This window comes from Ixodes scapularis, unplaced genomic scaffold (assembly GCF_016920785.2).
Source record: "Ixodes scapularis isolate PalLabHiFi unplaced genomic scaffold, ASM1692078v2 PGA_scaffold0__279_contigs__length_252992795, whole genome shotgun sequence".
NCBI classification, from domain to species: Eukaryota; Metazoa; Arthropoda; class Arachnida; order Ixodida; family Ixodidae; genus Ixodes; species Ixodes scapularis.
In genome coordinates, this window is record NW_024609835.1 from 242,326,498 (window position 1) to 242,345,455 (window position 18,958).

Sequence of the window (18,958 nt, forward strand, 5' to 3'; positions counted from 1 at the left end):
ACAAGTGAAAAATGAAGCGATGAACAATACAGCTTGGTTATCAAAGGCTGTGCAAAGTGATAGCTCAAATTTGAAGTTTTGTTATTTGAATTTTTAGACTATGTTTTGCCTCTCAAGAAATTAGGGCGTCTTAATTAATCTCATTTTCAAGGCCAGAGGAGAAAAAAAGCTATGTGAATTTATTTTCTACAAAATGCAAATTATTCAAAGCGTGATAAGTGTCTAATATCTTGTAAAATATAAAAAAGTGATATCCAGTTTTCCATAGCATAAAAGATGACGAAACACTGCTATTGGTTTTGGGCCCTTTGCAAATGAGACTGGTACGGTGTATATTCAATTTGAGTACTTAATTTGTCGTGTTCAAGTACATTCCCTGCCAAGCTTCAGACATGCTAAAACTTAATAATTTAATCAATTACGAGCCCACTTTCGCTTCTATGTATTGAATTAAATAAAAGAAACAAACGTCACTCAGGAAGTGTGAAAACAAGTGTTTCTCACACTGCTTGTTGCTCCATTTGGCCTTTGACAATGCAGCGATTTCGCCAGCTTGCACCGTCCTCCCCTTTTCTTCGAAGACACCGCGACCCTGTGAAGGGGAACCTGAGCCGCCGCTTTCGCAATGAGCCAGGTTCCCGTCACTTGGCGCTAGCGCGACGCCCCTCCGACGTTGACAGCTCCGGAGCCCCCTACGCCGCCGGCTACGCACTCGGCGGAAAGTTCCCCGCGCGGCTGTCCAGCGTCCTCGAGGTCCCCCACTGCGGCCGTGCCAGCGGGCCCGCGTCAACGAGCGAGCCGGGCAGCGGCGGTTCGGAGGCTCTTTCGGGCGGGCGTCAGAGTTACGCCACCGATCGGGGCTGTTGACGTGGGCCGGTTTCAACAGCGCTTGGAAACGGGCGATCGAGTGTCTCCATGCCCCAATTGCCCCGCGGCGCGAAACATTTCGAGGAGCGTTCGGGATTTCCCCGTGCGAAGTGGCCGGCGCTTATCAGGCCGCCAAGGGTGTAACCTTTCCGGCGCGTATCTCGGGCGCCGCAATCTACTCCTCTTCAGACAGTCTGGCACCATGGCGCCACGCGGACTGACGCTGTGCTTGGTCGTGTGGAGCCTGCGGGCAGTCGCGTCGTCGTCGCCGTCCTGCCACATCTCGAGCCGCAACACGTCGGCCTCGGTGACCTGCTCGCACTTCGGCAGCCCCAGCGACTTCGAGCACTTCATCCAGCGGCCGCTGTCGCACCCGACGCTCAGCTTTCTGCTCAAGGACTCGCGGCTCGACGCCCTGCCGTCGGGGGCCTTCGTGGACGTGAGCGCCACCTCGCTCGAACTGAGCAACGTGAGCGTTGCGTCGTTTGCCTTCGCCGAATCCAACCCTTTCGCCGGCCTCGAGGCGTCCCTCGAGAGCATCACCTTCAGCGATGGCAGCAGCCTCCCGGAGTCCTGGGTCATCCTCAAGGACCTGAGCAACCTGATCAACGTCAGCCTCTCCAACCTGAGCCTGGTGAATCTGACGCGGGACTTCGGCCAGCTCCCCGCGAGCGTGCGTCATGTGGTCGTGCACTCCTCGACAATCGGATACGTGGACGAGGACTGGCTCGGGGCCCTGCCCAACCTCCAGGCGGTCACAGTCCAGAACAGCGACCTCACGGTCTTCCTTAGGTCCATGCTTCCCAAACCAGCCGCCGCGCTCACGACCCTCGAACTGCAGTGAGTTTCTTTGTTTATTTTGCCGCACACTGTGCCGAAGTATCGTGCATTTAAATACAAGTGCTACTACGTCGCTTACAAGAGAGTGGGTCCACATTGCGAAGCCCACATTTCCTCCAACCACGTTTTCTTACGCCTGAAAAAAAGATTGTTAACACTTAGGCGATCCATAAGGTGAAACATAGCGACAGCTGAGGTGTGGCGTCCGAGCCTCTAAGGTGTCCTTTCGGAGAAGATAGACTGAATGAACGGTAAGGCCTCACCATCTGTCCTCACCATCTGTCAGACCTCACCATCTGTCAAACCTCACCATCTGTCAAACGCTTAATTAAACTCTTGTTGTATTTGAGCTACCCAAACTTAACACATTTTCTTAACGTCCATGCTTTACTCTTTCCGGCCTGCGGCCTGCTATTTATTATCTCTAAGGTCACAAATTCAAAATAGCTCCTGACAAGACAGCAAGTGAAGGTTATACCACAACCAATATTCAAATTTTCCCGCGCTCTCCAGTCTAGTCAAAAAAGTAAACTACAAAAAAAAAAAAAAAAAAAAAAAAACATTACCTTTAGCGCTTTTCTTCATTTTGCTGGCGCGAGCTTCTCCAGCAGGCACGTAGCCAGGATTTTGTTTCGGGGGGGTGGGGGCGGGAGAAGGGAAGAAGGGAAGGGGAAGGGGTGGGGGCGAGGGGGGGGCTCGTGACAAAATGCTGTATGAGGTGGAAGGGGGAGAAAAGGTCCCAGCAAAATAGAAGATTTCGGGGGGAGGGCCCTATGCTCCCCCCCCCCCCCCCCCCCCCCCCCCTGGCTACGTACCTGTTCTGCAGCATTCATTCCCCGCCATCAAAGTTCTCGTAACTGTTGGGAACAAGCTGTACGCACTGCCCCGAATTACATTCGGCGTCGCGTTTTCAATGTTGCCAGTTCAATAAAAATGAAATAACTTCGGAAAAATAATAATGTGGTGACTTGTAAGTTCAGTTCCTAGTTGAGACGTGTCTATTCATGTGTTAAACTAATTTTGAGGCACAGTGACTTGAAGATTTCGCCCTGTTATGTACCACACAGCGCTACATTTTCTGTGTGTTCTGTTTTATATCATTCATTGTACGATTTAAGGCTATACACAAATGTTACGTGTAACGCCAATTGCAAATGGCGATGTACCCTAGCCACAAGGGAAGAATTAAATGAGGAAATATTTGGCGAGAAACCGACAAACGTCACCCGGCGGCATGGTCGCTCTTGGGAGTGGCACCACGGCTGTGGTGCCACGCGCAAAGCGGATACCGGCGCTCAAAACACATCGCTTTTATTCGCAGCTTATTCGCTTCATGAAGTCTATTCTGGAGAAAGCGAAAGGGGAGCTCATAAGTCTTCGTCAGATAAAACTAAATTTAAGTGAAAGTTAAATACTTGAAATGGCTCGGTCTTGCCATATCTGTCAAACATTCAACACGCGCGAGTCAAATGCCGTAGAACAATAGGGGAGAAAGAATTGCCATGTTTGCTGGCGCGAACATAAAACGCAGCATATCAAAGTTTGAGGCAATGGGAAAACAACTTTCGTACTTAGTTCCCCACCCGGTCTTCCCTCTTCCCAAGCGTCACCGAATCTACCAAGTGACCATTTGAATTTTTCGTATCGTCATGCAGAGGCAACAACTTGACGCTGCTACCGAAGGACTTTGGTGACGAGCTACCGGCCCTTAGGACACTGGACCTGTCTCACAACCACATCACTACCTTGGAGGAAGAGAGCTTGCGGCAGCTTCAGACCACTGTCACCCGCGTCAGTCTGTTCGGTAAGGCTTTCTTGAGCGTCTTCCCATTCAATTAAATTGTGAAACATACGAACATGATGCGCATAATGATGGGAGTAACTTCAGCATCAACCGAGTAATTTTCATTCACTTTTGAAACGTAATAAAACTAGTGCACAACGTATCTGTATCTGTCGCCTATTTGGCTAGTCTTGGACGCATTCAATAACAAACGTAATTATGACTGCGAGGGTGTCTTGGCACCCATGTTCGTGCAGTACAAATAAAGGTAACGTCTTACTGCCGTATGCATAAAGAAGTATTTAAGAGCTGCCACGACTGTTTTGATTCTATGATTGCTGTAGCCTAGAGCGCTTCATATTTTAGTTTCCGTACATTATATCTTTCGTTACCCGTACACGCTGAGAAATAAGGATGTATTGAAATTTTTTAACAGGACAATTCCAGAGATCCTGCCCGATCACTGAAATATCCATGGTGGTAATTATTTATTAGTTAATAAAATGTTGTGCTTCATAGGAGAAGTTTTATAATGTATTGAGCTAAACGACATTGTATGTTGGATCTCAAATAATGAAGCCCTACATACAGTAAAGTATGCATTGGCTATAATCCGCATTGCTCTTCTGTAGTGTTATTACAAATTAAAAGTACCTTTGAAAAAAAAAAAAAAAAAACCGAATCCCGGATATTTTAAACAGTAATGAAGGTGACTGAAAGGTCGTGCGAAAGTATTTCAGTCTGAGTGTTTTAGCTTTGTAGAGTTCTAACCAAGCTGCAGATTTATGCACTAGCATTTGACAAAAGGCTTGTATGTGCAGTTCCCCATTGAAAACGGTCAGTAACCACTCTAAGATATTTTACGCTCTCAACCTTTTGAATAGGTTTATCCCAACCCAACTTGTTTTAAGGTACCTCAGTCGGGGTACCTTAAAACAAGAGAAACCAATGCAATTTGTTTTTGTGCATTTAGATATAATTTCTTATACAGAAACAACTTTTCTATGTGCTTTGGTTCAAAATTTATTTTCATTTGAATTATTTCTCTGGAATCTTCCATGGATAATAACGCTGTTTAATTAGAGCGAGCAGTTTTCTAACAGCGCTCGGGAAATTCTTTTTGGTAAAAGAAAACAGTATTGGTCCAGTACAGAACCCCGAAGTATTCCTGTTGATACAATCTTACTTATGGAGAATTCATCTCCTATTCTTACTATTCGGGAACGTGACATAGGCCGTTATTTAATATAATTTAGTGTAGAGCCGCGAAAGCCGTATCTCTGCGTATTATTTATTAGCATGTTCCGATTGGCCTATCAAAAACTTTTTTTTTGAATATCTGGAATATATCGACTTAAATTAGGTTGTTTTAGTGCAAAAAATAAATTGATTAATTGTTAAAACAGCAGTGTTTGTTGATTTGATTTGGCAAATCCACGCTCATTTTGAGCGTGGATTTGTGGGTGTTTTCGTCGTTGGGTCCTTTTCAATAAATATTCAGTTGTCAGTTCAGCGCTCGTCCTGTGTACTCCTTTTCCTCCCGTCCTTGTCGTTTGCGCGCTGTTTCCATTATTTCTAAGCATGAACCAACTCGCCCACATCGCTACTCTGACTCATTTTGAGATAAACCGTGCTGCTACAAGCTTTTCAAGAAGGGTATTTAAACTATTTAGCCCTGATACTGATAAACAGTTTGAATATGGTGGGGTGTCTCCATTCTTGTATCTTCGTATTACACTCACTACTTTAAACAGCTCTGGGTACGGGCTGCTATATACCGCTTGAGTGAATATGTTATTTTCTAATGTCCTGCTGAGAATTTCAGTATTGTCCTTCAACGCGTTCACTAAAATGCCATACCAAGAATCTGATCCTATGGTATTGCTTTCACCGCTGGCGAGATTTTTGTGCTTGCACTCTCATAATAGCTATATTAATTACTACGAAGCACTAGAAGCGGCTTCTGACAGGCTCTTCAAACGTTTTAGTCAGCATTCTGTCCACACTGTAGAAATACTAATTCAGCTCCTCCGGAAGGTCTCTTTGATGATGACAACAGGTAACTTCTATAGGTCAGGCAGCACTGGGTTCAGTATTGCATGTTGAATTATGACTATACTCTGCTCAGTGGAAAGAAGCGCCTGAATACTGTGAACGAATTAATTTTTGCGGGCTGAATATTTCTGAAACTTTGCGAAGTGCGAGATTTAGGAATATTAAGCGCGCGCAAACTTTCGCGATTGAGAGTGGTATGTTAATTTTTCGTCACCACGGAGTAATATATTCGGAACATTTATTTTTAGCATCAATACCCAAGTCGCGAATTTCGCAAAAAATAACTCGTTTAAAGGACGTGTCGAACTTTTCTGCAATTACGAGTCTTGGTGAATTTACAAGAATTCGGTAGCAAAGGAAAGGGAGGGCAGTCATGATAACTTATTTCTTTATACATTTATAATATACTGGAGGTCATCGCAGGCACAAGCAGGGTGGGTCTAAAATAAACAGACAATTTCCTTTGAGTGCCGCTGACAAAGAGAGCACACGCCTATGGTGTGCCACTGGCAAAAGCATAAACAGGTCTTCAAAATCTTTATCAAAGGATAGATAGCCCATGAGGAACTGTGTCCACAAACAAAATATATTAACTATAAACCAATAAATCAAAAAGGCGTACACAAAAAGCAGCATAAGTGCATAGTTACTCTAATTTAACCACCAGCAAAATGTTATAATACCAATGTTGCTAGACCAGAAGAATGGTAAAACAGTAAGAAGAAACTACGCGGCGTCATCATGACTGAATTTAATCAATGCCTAGAATACTAGGAGCTTTTGTTATGAAATAATTAATTCATTTTGCGCTTAGAAATTCGGTGAAAACCCGTTAAGACAATATCAAGAGAACCTAAACTGTGGGATAAAAAGAAGATTGCGTCAGTCTGACATAGATACAGTGAAGAGTGTGATGCCAGTGTCATTCGTACCTTTTTTTTAAAGTATACCATCTGTTTAAGCCCAGAAATTTGTGGTCGTTCACTATGCGAGTGATACTGTGTACGTATCGCATATAAGGTGTGATCATAAAGTTCCGGGACTGATCTTGTAGCGTAAAAAGAGTGGGCAGTACGGTGACGTGCGCGCAGCCAACACCGCCTACAAGACAAGGCCGTAGTGCTGACACTTTTTGCGTCTCCAGTGAAGACCAAAGCTGGGCAAAGATGGGCACGAGTGCTGCATCAGCGCTCGGATTCGAGTGAAGTTTGAGCCGAACGTTGATGGAATCGTCGTGTACAATCTGTGCCCAGCGTTGGCCTTCGGTGATGACGTCATCTCTGTCAGCACTACGGCTTTGTTATCTGGGAGGTGTTGGCGCAGGAGCCAAAGGCCGTCGCTCTGTGAACAGTTGGAACTGCGGTACAGGAGTTTCTTTGACCACATGCACGAGCATAATGACGATCTCTCCATAGACTGGAAACCAAAGGTAGAGTGAACATCAATTCTACGTAAAACTCGGCAAATCTAAAACAGAGACCTTTGAGATAATTTAGATGGCGTATGTTTAAAGGTGTGCGAGGTGTGCGAGGTGTTTTGACTCGCACTCGAGCCTGAAGAATGGCAGAACATCACTGAAGTCAAGGAGAGTTCAGATAAGGTCGCCATACCGCTCTTCGTCTTCCAGCGATGTTCTGTCATTCCTGAAGCGCAAGTGCCACTTAAAACACTTCGCGAATTTCACTCCTTTTTAACACAAGCCTGCCGGATCATTTCAAAAGTCTTTGTTTTGTATTTGCCGAGTTCGACGTAGAATTGATGTTTTCTTTCCCCTTAGTTTGCAGTCTATGATGAAATCGCAATTGTGCTCGTGCACGTGGTCACAAAAACTCATGTAGCGCAGCTCCAAATGTTCACAGAGCGAAGTTTTAGGATTTAACGATGCACGAAGGTCTTTTCCCTCAGCTGCTCCGCGCCCATCACTGTGCTGCCCTCTCTTTTTACGCTACAAAATCAGTCCAGGAGCCTTTTGATCACACCTCGTAGAATAGGTTTGATAAACATCACTGGGTGTGCTCGCTGTCGTGTCCTCGTTCATCCATGCGTAGTTTCAATTTAATCCCAAACGCAGTCAACGCTCCGAGATGACGGGACCAATCAATCTGAGTAAAAAACACGATTCTCACTGGATTCTTCCTGTATATGATTGGTTCAGCGATGATAGAGCACGTACAGACACTTGACGAACATCATGACATTGCACTTTCAACGTTGTTTTGATTGGTTCCATCGGGTTAAAGCGTCGGCTGCGTCCTGACTAAGGATGAAAGAAAGTATAGTCGAGCACTGCGCCAAGCACTGGACGCGTTTCACTGGACAACATATGACTAGTTGAAGCCAGGTGACGACAAAACAGGCTCACAGGAGAGCGATTCTCTAGAGCACAAGCGATGTCTTTCTGAGTTTATCTCCAGATAGGCTTACTCAGCGTCTCGCAAACTATCAGTGAGAGCCTAGAAATCTAGTAGTTCGTAATGTATTGTTGGTACTACCCCGTAAGACAGAGAAATGAGCGAATATCCATTTCCTTGACTGCATGGGTGCACTCAGATGGTTAAAGGCCGCTGTACAAACGGGACGTTCTGCAGGGAAGAACCTTCACTCCCGAAGGTGGGGGACGAGGAGGGAAACGGTCAGCGTTGAATAGAAAGAGCGTCTAGAGAGTGGGATTAGCCTCAGGGCGAGCTATCCTCTCGAGAGGGAGTGGGGACGGAACAAAGCTCCCGTGGGGGTTCCGGCTACCAGGTGGAACAAAAGATAAGCTTGTCAAACGGCGACCTCGGATGCGAGGACGGGCACGTCAGAGAATTTGAAAATAGCTGCTTGATTAGCCGGACGACCCAGTGCGGTCTACTGGTTCTAGAAGGTGACTCGGACGAAGAAAACTCGTTTTGCTCCAAAACTCTAAAAGCATTCTGGAACGTGAACTCTCGCCACAAATAAAAATAACACATGCATGAAAAATACGAAGGCACCTAAGCTTTCTTCTATGTTGTGAGAATATGTGAGCATTACAGGCAGGATTATGTTGGCGGAACTTGCAATAAAGAAAGAAGAAAAAAAAAAGTTATGCGCGTAGTTGCACGATCAAGAGAGCCTAGCTTCCAAACCGGGCAGTGGGTGTTTTTTTCTTGTGTTCTTTTTTATTTCTTTTACTTCTTTTTTTGTTCGGTCACGTGACATGAAAAATCACATGAACAGAAATTTTTTTTTTTTTGGCCACGTCACGAGATTTTTTTCTTATTTCTCCTTTTCTTGTCTTTTTTTTTTTTTCCTTTTTTTCGGTTTACGCTCCTTTTCGCAAAACTCTTTGAACCTATTTCGCGTTACTTTGGCGTCAGCCAAATCATTTTATTTATGGCAGGAAATTCTGCCGTACGCATCTTATGTTACTATTACCAACCCGGGCTTTCAATTTGCATAGAGAATTTCGTCCGGCAGCCAGTTTGAGAATGACGAGGCCAAATGTGTGTTATAATTTTTTTGAGGTATAAGCATAATTTCGGCCTCGTTATCCGTCGGTCTCTCTGATTGGCTCTTTAAGTATCTTTTGGGAAGGTAGACGACGGGCATTTTTTAGAAAGCACTTGTGTCGACCAGAGTGAACATTGCTGAAGCGCCTCCAGTGTGATTTTGGCCGTAAATAACTGGAGGCCCAGGGCAAACCCACCCAACGTAGAAAAGTATCTACCTTTCTGGTTTCATAGATAGCTATGAAAGCCAGAAGGGACGAATCCCAGCCGAGTCAAACTACCGGCTTGCAAACGCAATCGTGTTGATAATAGCGCAAATGAGTTCGTATGACTCTCTCTGGCGGCGTGCAGACGGTAAAGGCACGGAGGTAATATATGCTTTTGCCTAGTCACCTCGCGAACGGTTGGGTGTTGGCTTCAAAGGTCCATTTCGCTTTGTTTTATTACCGGGATTATATCTTGATTTCTGTGTTCCTAATTTCACAGACAGAACGAAATCGCTTTTCTCGTGTGGCGTCACGGCGGGGAGACAGAAATCAATCAGTGTACCAAAATTCGACGCTTGTGCTCGTTCTATAGCGCTTCTAAAAACCGTGCGATCACGGCTGTGCAACGTCAACATTGCATAAACTGCCGTTACTTGTACTCGTATTCGATCGTGAGGGAACGACTATGACTTGGTAAACCAGAATAGGGAAAATGGGTGCGTGTGATTCGTTGAAGTTCGAATCAACAAATCGAGCTTCAACGAATGCGATAGTATTGCATTCGCTCAACCAGCTATATGAGTTTTCAGATGAAAGTATGCTATTCGTGTTCTGCCAGTGGTACCTCAGCTAGATTAAAAAGCAGAATCCACGTTGAAAAAAAAAAAAAAAAAGTTTACGGTGACTTCAGCTGCTCTTGCGCCGAATCATGTTTCACGTCAGCGTAATCTTGGGTTCGATGCACGACGAGGGGTCTTCAATCATAAAAATATACTGATTACGATTATTTGCAGCACTAAAAATTTGAAAGCCAAGCAGTGAAGACAATAGTGTTCTTGTAAATATTATATACATTTTATTTTACACTGTTTGAATACGCTGCCGTCGTTATGTCCTTGAATTATTGGCTAGCTTGTGGCGGAGAGGGAGGTCTTGCAAGACCACATGATAGGACCTACACTAAACCTGCCGCGCTTCGAAAAATGTTAAATGCATACCAGCTTGTTCAAAGTGGACGGAGCGTTGCACATCCGGCAAAGCGCGTTCGGTCGCTGCCCGTGGCGTTTTTTTCTTTTTTCTTCTTTTTCGAGCAGCGAAATAATTTTTAGTCAAGCAGCAGGCCCACTCTTCGGCGGGTTAAGCCGGATTAACGGAGGCGTCTCCTAATCCATTCTCCGTGTTGGCCCCTCGGGGGAGGGCGGTAAACAGGTGGCGGAGGGAGGTGAAGGGAGGAAAGGAGGGCAGGAGAGGAGGAAACGCAAAAAAAGTGGAAAGCGCGAACTGTACGGCGGCCTTTAAGAGCCGCCACCCCTCCAAATGGCACCGGTATCCTCGATTGAGGGTCTGCACAAGGTAGCCTACTTCCGCCTGCCTGAATTAGCACCGTAGATACATTTAATGTTCTACTGAACACGTTTAGTTTTCTGAAGGACTACACAAGAATGACGAGATTAAAACTGCGAGAAATGTTCATGCGCCCTAACCGGGCGCTGCTCGCAAGGCGTTCGCCCTCTTCTCCTCTCTTCTCTCTTCCCGTGGGGACAACTTGAGTTGTTTAGTCTACCCTCACGGAGGCCTGGCCGTCTGGCCCGCATCCGGGCCCCCCGACCTGGTGTCGGGTATCCCCGGTGCGTGCCAGCCTCCTCCGCGGCTCGGGGGAGCGTGGTGCGGGGAAGACGATGTTGTCGCTGCAAGCCTCCACAACACCTTTTTGTGTTCCCCCTTAATTCGGCATGCGGCAAGCGCGCAAGCACGCCCAACAAATGGCAAAGATGTGCTTATCAGAAAAAAAAAAGTCAAAATGTCAAGATGCTTGGCGATGTCCTCCAGCCCACGTAACGCGCAATTTATACGCGAGGCAAGGAAAGCAAAACGCTGCGTTCTTTATGGGTCTTCAGGCCCAAAGTAAAAGACAGTGGGAAGAAAGCAGCCAAAATAATCACGGAGCACTGACTCTCCTGCTTAGTCACAGGGACATGCCGATCCTCGCGGGGAGGGTCAAGCGTTAAACATATTCCGTACGGCTCGCACTTTTAACACTTGCCTCGGCGTTGGCGGAAATTCCTCGAAGTTGGTCACTCTTTGTTGACATAATTCACATCTGCTTTGGAAAGCAGAAGGTGATGTTCTAAATAGTCATACCGTGTTTGAGAAATTGGGAACAGCGCGCAAAAAAGACGAGGACAACGAGAGCAGAGCACGAGACAAGCGCTGACTATCAACTGAAGTTTTATTAAAAACAACTCAAACAAGAAAACACCACAAAGCCAACCAACGCTAAAACAACCAACCGCCGTGTCGCTCACCATGCATCTATAAAATCGATCTCTGTTTTGTGAAGATAAACCGAAGGCTGGCTGACGCTGTGCCCCGAGCCAGCTTTTTCGGCAGCATGCACCTCCGGTGCCTCTCTTTGCACTTTTGTTGGCCCCCTGCCAATGATTATGGTATCTTTGAAGACGGGGTGACACAAGCAGTCTCTGCAGTGTACGCATAAGTCCTCCTGTCATGCCCTTTCCCTGCGGTCAATGACAGGAGGACACTTATACGTACGCTGCATAGACTGCTTGTGTCACCCCGTCTTCAAAGATACCATAATCATTGGAAGGGGGCGAACAGAAGTGCAAAGAGAGGTGTGGAGGCGCATGCTATCGAAAAAGCTGGCTCGGGGCACTGCGTCAGCCAGCGTTCGGTTTATCTTTACCAAAAAAAAATCGATTTTATAGATGCATGGTGAGCGACACGGCCGTTGGTTGTTGCGGCGTTGGTTGGCTTTGTGGTGTTTTCTTGTTTGAGCCGTTTTTAATAAAACTTCAGTTGATAGTGAGCGCTTGTCCTGTGCTCTACTCTCGTAGTCCTCGTCATTTTTGTGCGCTGTTCCCAATTTCTCAAGTCATGAACCAACTCGCCTGCATCGCCACCTTAATTCATAGCCGTACTTCTTGTAAAAAAGACGGACTCAGGTCCAAATTATTTCTGAGAATTTGTGTAGAACGAACCACAGCATCGTGCTGTAGATACGGCTTATTAAAATGGTCTAAAAAGTATGTAGTTCTGCGATTCTTATGCACCTTTAGAGCTCAAATTTAATGGGACAGCTTCTCCGGTACCTTTAGAAACAGATCTACAGGCTCCACCCCTGGCACGTCTACTTTGCTTTTCAAGGCTGCTTCAAGCATAACACTGGCCCGTGCCGCAGAGATGCGCTAACTAAGCGTCTGGTCGTTGTACAACTTAGTTCACGTTTGAGCTGAGTAAATGCAACGTACCATGGACTACCCGATAGAAAGCTGCGATTGAGTGACCTTTGTCATGGAGGAAGGATATTATATCTGGCGCCCTTTCTTTATGGCCCAAAATAATGACACACACGATGGTTACCTTTATTAAAAAGACACGAAGGGCTATTTGTGAACACGCTCTATAACTATAGTATTAAATGGTTTGCGTTTAAATTAATGTACGAAAAGTCAGCTAATTAATCCGTGTTAATTAGCAAATTTCGAACATAGCGAAAATATCTCGACTTGCTCAATAGGACTTCGAACAATGCTGAGCTGTTTCGACACGTGCAGCGTGAACCAGCTCTTTTTATGTCTTAATTGATGATATTCGAAACACCCGTTATGTATTTTGATAAGGCACATTTTTTCACAATTTGTGTGTTTTATCATGACAAAAAATAAAGAGATGATGATGATGATTTTAGGGATATTACTTGGTAACGTTTGTAAGACCTACTGTTCGTTCTTAACAAATACCTTTTACCAAGATGTCGTTATGTTACTGCATCACTGACGTTGTGTACATAATTTAAATGAGTCCCTGAGAGTGGTGTAGTCTTAATGCTTGCTCTCACAAATTGTTATCTTGCAAATTCGACAAAGGAAAATGTGCTTGACTCTCCTCATGGTCTATGGTTTAGAGCGCATCATGGTTTTACGCGACAGCATGTCGCCTTCATAAACATTTTCTTAGCATGCAATTTAGAATAAGACGCTGCGTCGCACTCTTTCAAGCGCACTTTTGTCTGCATACACGGAAACATATTCACTGCTCGCCGCATATCTTTCCAGAGTACACGTAGAAATCACTAAAAATTTAATATAATCTCTTGTTGCTGCAATTCCGGCTGTCGACTTGTTCGCATTCTAATCGACTTTGCACTAGATCGAAGTGGTTCCGACCTTCTATGCTCAACAGAGGCCTGAGTCAAGAGTTGGTAGTGACATTAGATCTCAAAAACTGCGGCTGTTCGAGCTAAGGATCATTTTCAAACACTATGCCATTGTGCTGACTATCTCTGGTAGTTTGCGTCCCGCAGTGGGGCTCACACTATGGTGAATCTCACTCATATTTTTGCATAACTAAAACACCCCCATTTAAAAAAAAAAACTTGCCTGATTAAAGTCGCCGACCAGAAAGGCTTGCTCAACCCCGCTGTAGATTGTCAGGGGCACGATGGCCCAGAATCACCCTACGTTCGTTTCAATTCTGGAGACTGGCACATCGCATCAATTATTTCTCCTTGACTGGGGCAGGACAGATGTCTTCTTCTATATTTTTCTCTATATGTGGAAATCCTGTTCGCCACCAGATTGACCGTCAACCATAAAAGAGAGCGGAGAAGCGGGCGGCAAACTGGATTTTTGGAGATCCGCACCATGTATTGGCAGCAGCCATTGTCCGAAATACGTTCTGTTGTGAAACGTTTTTCGAGGAAATAAACGAAGCTTGGAAAGTGGGCGCCACCTTGGCATGGTGCTAAGCGCCAAGATATTAGGATATTTTATTCCCCTCTTACTTGCACTTTAGTCAACACCTCTGCTCCGAAAGACAAATTTCTTACGTCACACAACATTAGTTTTTGAGCCGCACTGCGCCTCCTTATATATTATGACTGTGGCGGTATATTCGTGGCGGCCACTACAGCACTGCGTCTGAGCTCGCCTGTGGAACGCTAATTATTTGGGCGACCTTCTTGGTGCAGGTAATCCGCTGCATTGCGACTGCCAACTGCGGTTTCTGCTGTCGTTCCCGGATATCTGGAGACACGCAGCCTGCTCAAGCCCCGCTGAACTCAAGGACCGCAACGCCTCTCTGAGTGACGTCACGGAGGCGGACCTGCAATGCGCTCAGAGTACTTGACTTGCTACCGCCGGCACTGCATGTACATAAACTGCTATCCCGGGGCTCCGGCCTCGTCCAGGACTGGCACCGAACGACCGGAGGACAATGTTTTGGTCGGGGCGAACAACAACCGCTCGCCTACTCCATTGTGCATGAGGCAGGATCAAGTCGTGAACGCGCTGCTCCTGAAGTCGGTGCCCGAACAAGCGGCCTTGGGCCTCTATTACTCTACTGACTGCGCGCACTTTCAAGACCAGGAAATTACCCCCGGATAATAAATGTTGTTCGTTTTTTACAACCTTGAGTCCGCCCCGAAACCTGTCAAAACGGGGCCTCGCTGTGACCGAGAGAAACAGTGCGAAGGCCGAATGCCTGATACAAGAGTAACATTGAGGCAGCTGGCATGGGACTGGCCGCTCGCCCCCACAAGGTATCAGGTATGTTGCAGCGGTGTTTTTTTTCCTAGGTACGACGACACCCGGTTGTCTATTGCGCCGCTCTTCAGCCAGCCACGGATACGAAGGCTAATGGTAAATCCAGGTCGCAGGATTGGAGTGCGGACTTCATGCTCGCAGTCCTGGCTTAAGTTTATCTTCCGCTCGCCGAATTTTAGCAGTGCCCGCCCCGTGGAATGCGTCGAACTCCGCCGAAGTTGCAGCATAGAATTCGGCAGAGCTTAGCGGAAATCGACAGAAGCGTGCTAGGCATGTTCCTTTCACTCGAGGGTGCGCATGCACGGTGTAGTGGCCGGACCTAGCTCTAACTTTTCAGTTGCATCCGTTCGGTCGCGTCGGTTGATTATACGGGGTTGTGAAGGCTCGAACGCGAAACCCCCGGGGCAAAGACTGAACTGGAGCCTCGCAGATCGTGAGCAGTGACATCGATCCTGAGCTTAAAGGGACACTGACAGGGTATTTATGCTCGCCGAGGTCTTTAGTTGTACGTGACATATGATAGCTCAACTACCCAGAACAGAATTTGCGGCTCGAAATTCGGTTTCTTTCCGCCCGAAAACCGCCGATCAAGAACTGGCTGGTTCGAGTCTCGCTCACTCTCTTTTCCGCGGTCACGGGCCGTTTTCTAAGGTATCGATGCGACCACCAAATTTAATCAAAGTCGTGGGTCACTGAAGGCACACACTCAATATTAAAAATAGAAAAAAAATATGAAACCCATTTTTTGTGGCTTCTAAAAAGCTGCAAATACGTTGATTGAAAAAAAAAAAAAGTTCCACAGACAACCGGAAGCATTTTGTGCGTGCGTCGTTTCGCGTATCGTGGGACTCGCAGGGACGGCGATGGCAGCGGACGACGGGCGTGGGACCTCTATTTCAGAACTGTCGTTCGCGGTACCGGCGAATTTTGTCTGCCTTTAAAAGATAAATTTGGGACTGGTCAAAAGAATTGGTATTCATCCCGTACGAAACGCCCGACCACCAAGCCGATTTGCACGAAGACGTCGCCGAGCCGTCGCTCCCTTCTCGTGGCTGAAGACATCGCTCGCGCAAACGCCAAGCGCGACGTGTCTATTTCGAGTTGAATATGCACGCGTACGATTTCTTTACTAGGTGAGAATGTCGCCAATGCGTGCTGCATCATGATTTCGACCCGGGAGTGCTTTTTCTAGAGGAAAATCGGCAGCAAACTTTTCAACTTACAGTTTATCGGCTAAATTATTACTAAGGAAAGAGATCCCCCAGTTTTCGATATGCCCCAGTAGCTCAGTGGGAAAGACGTCCGCCTAACAAGCGGTAGGACCGGGTTCAACCCCCCGCAGAACTTTTTTTTTTTTTTTTTTTTCAAATATTTTTTGATGTTTACGTTTCTTTTTTTTTTTATTACAATTATTACTGAAAAAAAATAAGAAACAAATGTCGTGGACGACACGTCGCTGAATCAAATGGTATGGGATTTCCTTTTTGACACTAGCGAACTCAATGTAATCGCTTCCCACAAAATGCAAGGAGCATATAAATCAGGTAGCGTCCGCTTTCCGAGGTGCCCGTAAATGGTCTACAGGAATTGCAGCCAGCCATTGGTCCCGATCCCGTTGATCTTTCGGAAACTCTGTCGCACAAAGCCACTTCTGTTTCGGACGCAGGACATGTGAGCCAGCTCTTCACGCAACATCTTGGGTGTATTCTTTTCGGAGCCGATCAAAATTCACCACGGGCACTCACTAATCATCTCTAACTCCTCAATGTACAAAATAACTCATCTTGGAGTACAGAACAACGAGCGGAACATACATAACTGCAAAAGAATCCCACGGCGAACAGTTCCCGTACGCAGCATGTCGTCTGCTACGGAAAAAAGAAAAAAAAAAAAAGAAAGAAAAAAAAAAAAAACACGGTCGGTTGTAGCCACGTGACTTCCGCCACTAACTCTCTTCTCTCCACTCCTCCTACCTCCGTCGGGTTTCGTTTTCGTTTTCGAGCAGTTGCGTCTTTTGGCTTTATTAAAAAAATACGATACTCTATTGCAAAATATTAATTGGGTAGTCCTCCGACACCATAATAAAGCGCCTAACAAAAAATTAAAAAAAAAAAATTTTGGGGGGTGTCAGTGTCCCTTTAAGAACAAGAAAAAGAACGACAGAAAATCCGAAGAAGGTAGCAGATGCAAGCTTAGGTGGGCTCACTTTGCTGCAACTGATTGTTGTCCATCCATAATGAGAAACCTTAAGACCAAGGAACAGAAGGGACAAGGACAACACCGTCTAATAAAGGAGACTGTGTTGTCCCTTCTGTTTCTTGGTCTGAAGGTTTCTCATTATGGATGTGCGCCAGCTCGCCTGCGTTTTTACTCTAATTTTATCGATTGTTGTCCCTGCATGCCGCCGGCGTTTTCTTGTAAAATGAAGTAACAGGTTACGCAACGACCGTGCAAGTGATGGTTTGCTACCTGTTTCTGTCAATTAAAGTCTTACAAGATACCTACGCATCAGCGATCCCGATCGCTGAGCATTTCCTGCCACTCCGAGGCGGCCGAAAGGTATGAGACGGTGGCGAACGCGGATATCTTCATCTCTATTTCTTACAAAGACTCCGCGAATGCGCCAGACCTGTGTCATGTTTTGGTTCCGCCGCTGGACGACGACCGTAATGATAGATCGTCGGAGATCTCAGTCGGCTCGTCAAGTTCGAGCTCGGGCAAGTCCAAGCGGAGGCCATCTGGAGCGACAGACCGTCTTCGACTGGCCATTCCAAAAATGCGAGTTCATTTTCAGCTCGTGGATTTGGAGCATGTCCCACAGAGCGGGTGTTGGCCTCTCTAGCGGATTTCGGAAAGCGCTCCAGATCTACCAGTTGAATTCACCATTAGATGATTTTGCGAGGCGTATATACTGAGCTCTTTGAGTCATTGAACTAGGTATCATCGGGGCGTCCACCCACTTCACCGTGCATTTTTAGGTCCTCACGATGTTTGTCTACAGTGAGGAAGTCCATGACATGCTCGAGCCGGTGTTGCCGTGGCACACTTTTCTTAGCTTCAGCCCAAGGGGTGGCCCTTGACAGCAGTTTGTTTCACCCTTAGGCGTCTGTTGCTCTTGAAAGTTATCTGATGTCCAATGCAAGGGCAAGAAGTGTGGTCTTGGTGGCGCTAAAGGCACGGCTGATAACAGGAAGGTCAAGATTCTAGAAGTTAGCGGCATAAGCACCACACCTGTTAGTTATTTGTGGGGTCAATGGCGCAAGAGATACGACTCCACCTGCGCCAAACTCAACAACCAATACACTTTAAAAAAGGTTTCACAAACTATTGACCTGCAACTTGAAGAAGTTAGATTTGGTGTAAATGCCAATGCTAGGAACAAAAGTCTATTACACAGCTAAAGGGACTACATGATGCAACCCCAGCCGTGGAGCGAAATTAAATGGGATCTGTTGTTGAAAAAAAAACTGAGGAAAATGAACGGGACACTGGCTCCACACCGGGACAAGACAACAACATATGTAAAATATTAAAAGTATCACCTCACTAATCACAGAGTGGTGGATCTTCACACCCAAAGAAGGTACCTATGGGTGCTAAAAGAGTGCTCATTTCTCAGGCGGCTCAACAAGGTTTTAAGAAGACGATTCTTGCACGAAGGCCTTTCCCCGGGCCTCAAGAGCAGGCTTACCATCATAGAGTTCCTTTTGACACTCCATGTCCCATTTTAATTTCCAACAACGAAAGAGCGATGACTTCACTAAATGCTTTATATCTGATAAGTTAAACAGGAAGGCGATAGGAAAAGGTTATCTGTAGACTCCACGAGCTTGTCGGCGTTCTCGTTACCTTCTATGCCAACGTGACTAGGTACACAACAAAACCTTTTTTACACCCAGCAGGAGGTCACCGACACACAAGTTACTTCGGGGTCTCCATTGCAGCCAGACTCCAGTAGGAGATACCCGACCCGCAGCCGCCTCAAGCCGGACCGTTACAAGCCTTCTTAAGGGGTATTCACACGAGGGAGAAATCCCGGGGATTTCTCCCCGGCACGCGCGCATCACGAGACGAAAACGCGAGGCTTTTGCAGATCGCAAAGCCCGTCGTTTTCGTCGCGGGATGCGCGTGCCATGGAGAAATCCCCGGGATTTCTCCCTCGTGTGAATA

The 18,958-nt window shown here is 46.3% G+C and overlaps 1 protein-coding gene across 1 annotated transcript; it reads left to right on the forward strand.

Annotated features, from left to right (window-relative positions):
• Positions 1-722: 722 nt before the first annotated feature.
• LOC8026298 (toll-like receptor 9) lies at positions 723-14,652 on the forward strand. Its single transcript, XM_029975417.4, is given in 4 exon segments — positions 723-1,707; positions 3,363-3,511; positions 14,215-14,298; positions 14,301-14,652. Coding segments are annotated over 4 exon segments (903 nt in total). The 5' UTR covers positions 723-1,069; the 3' UTR covers positions 14,333-14,652.
• The last annotated feature ends 4,306 nt before the right edge of the window (positions 14,653-18,958 follow it).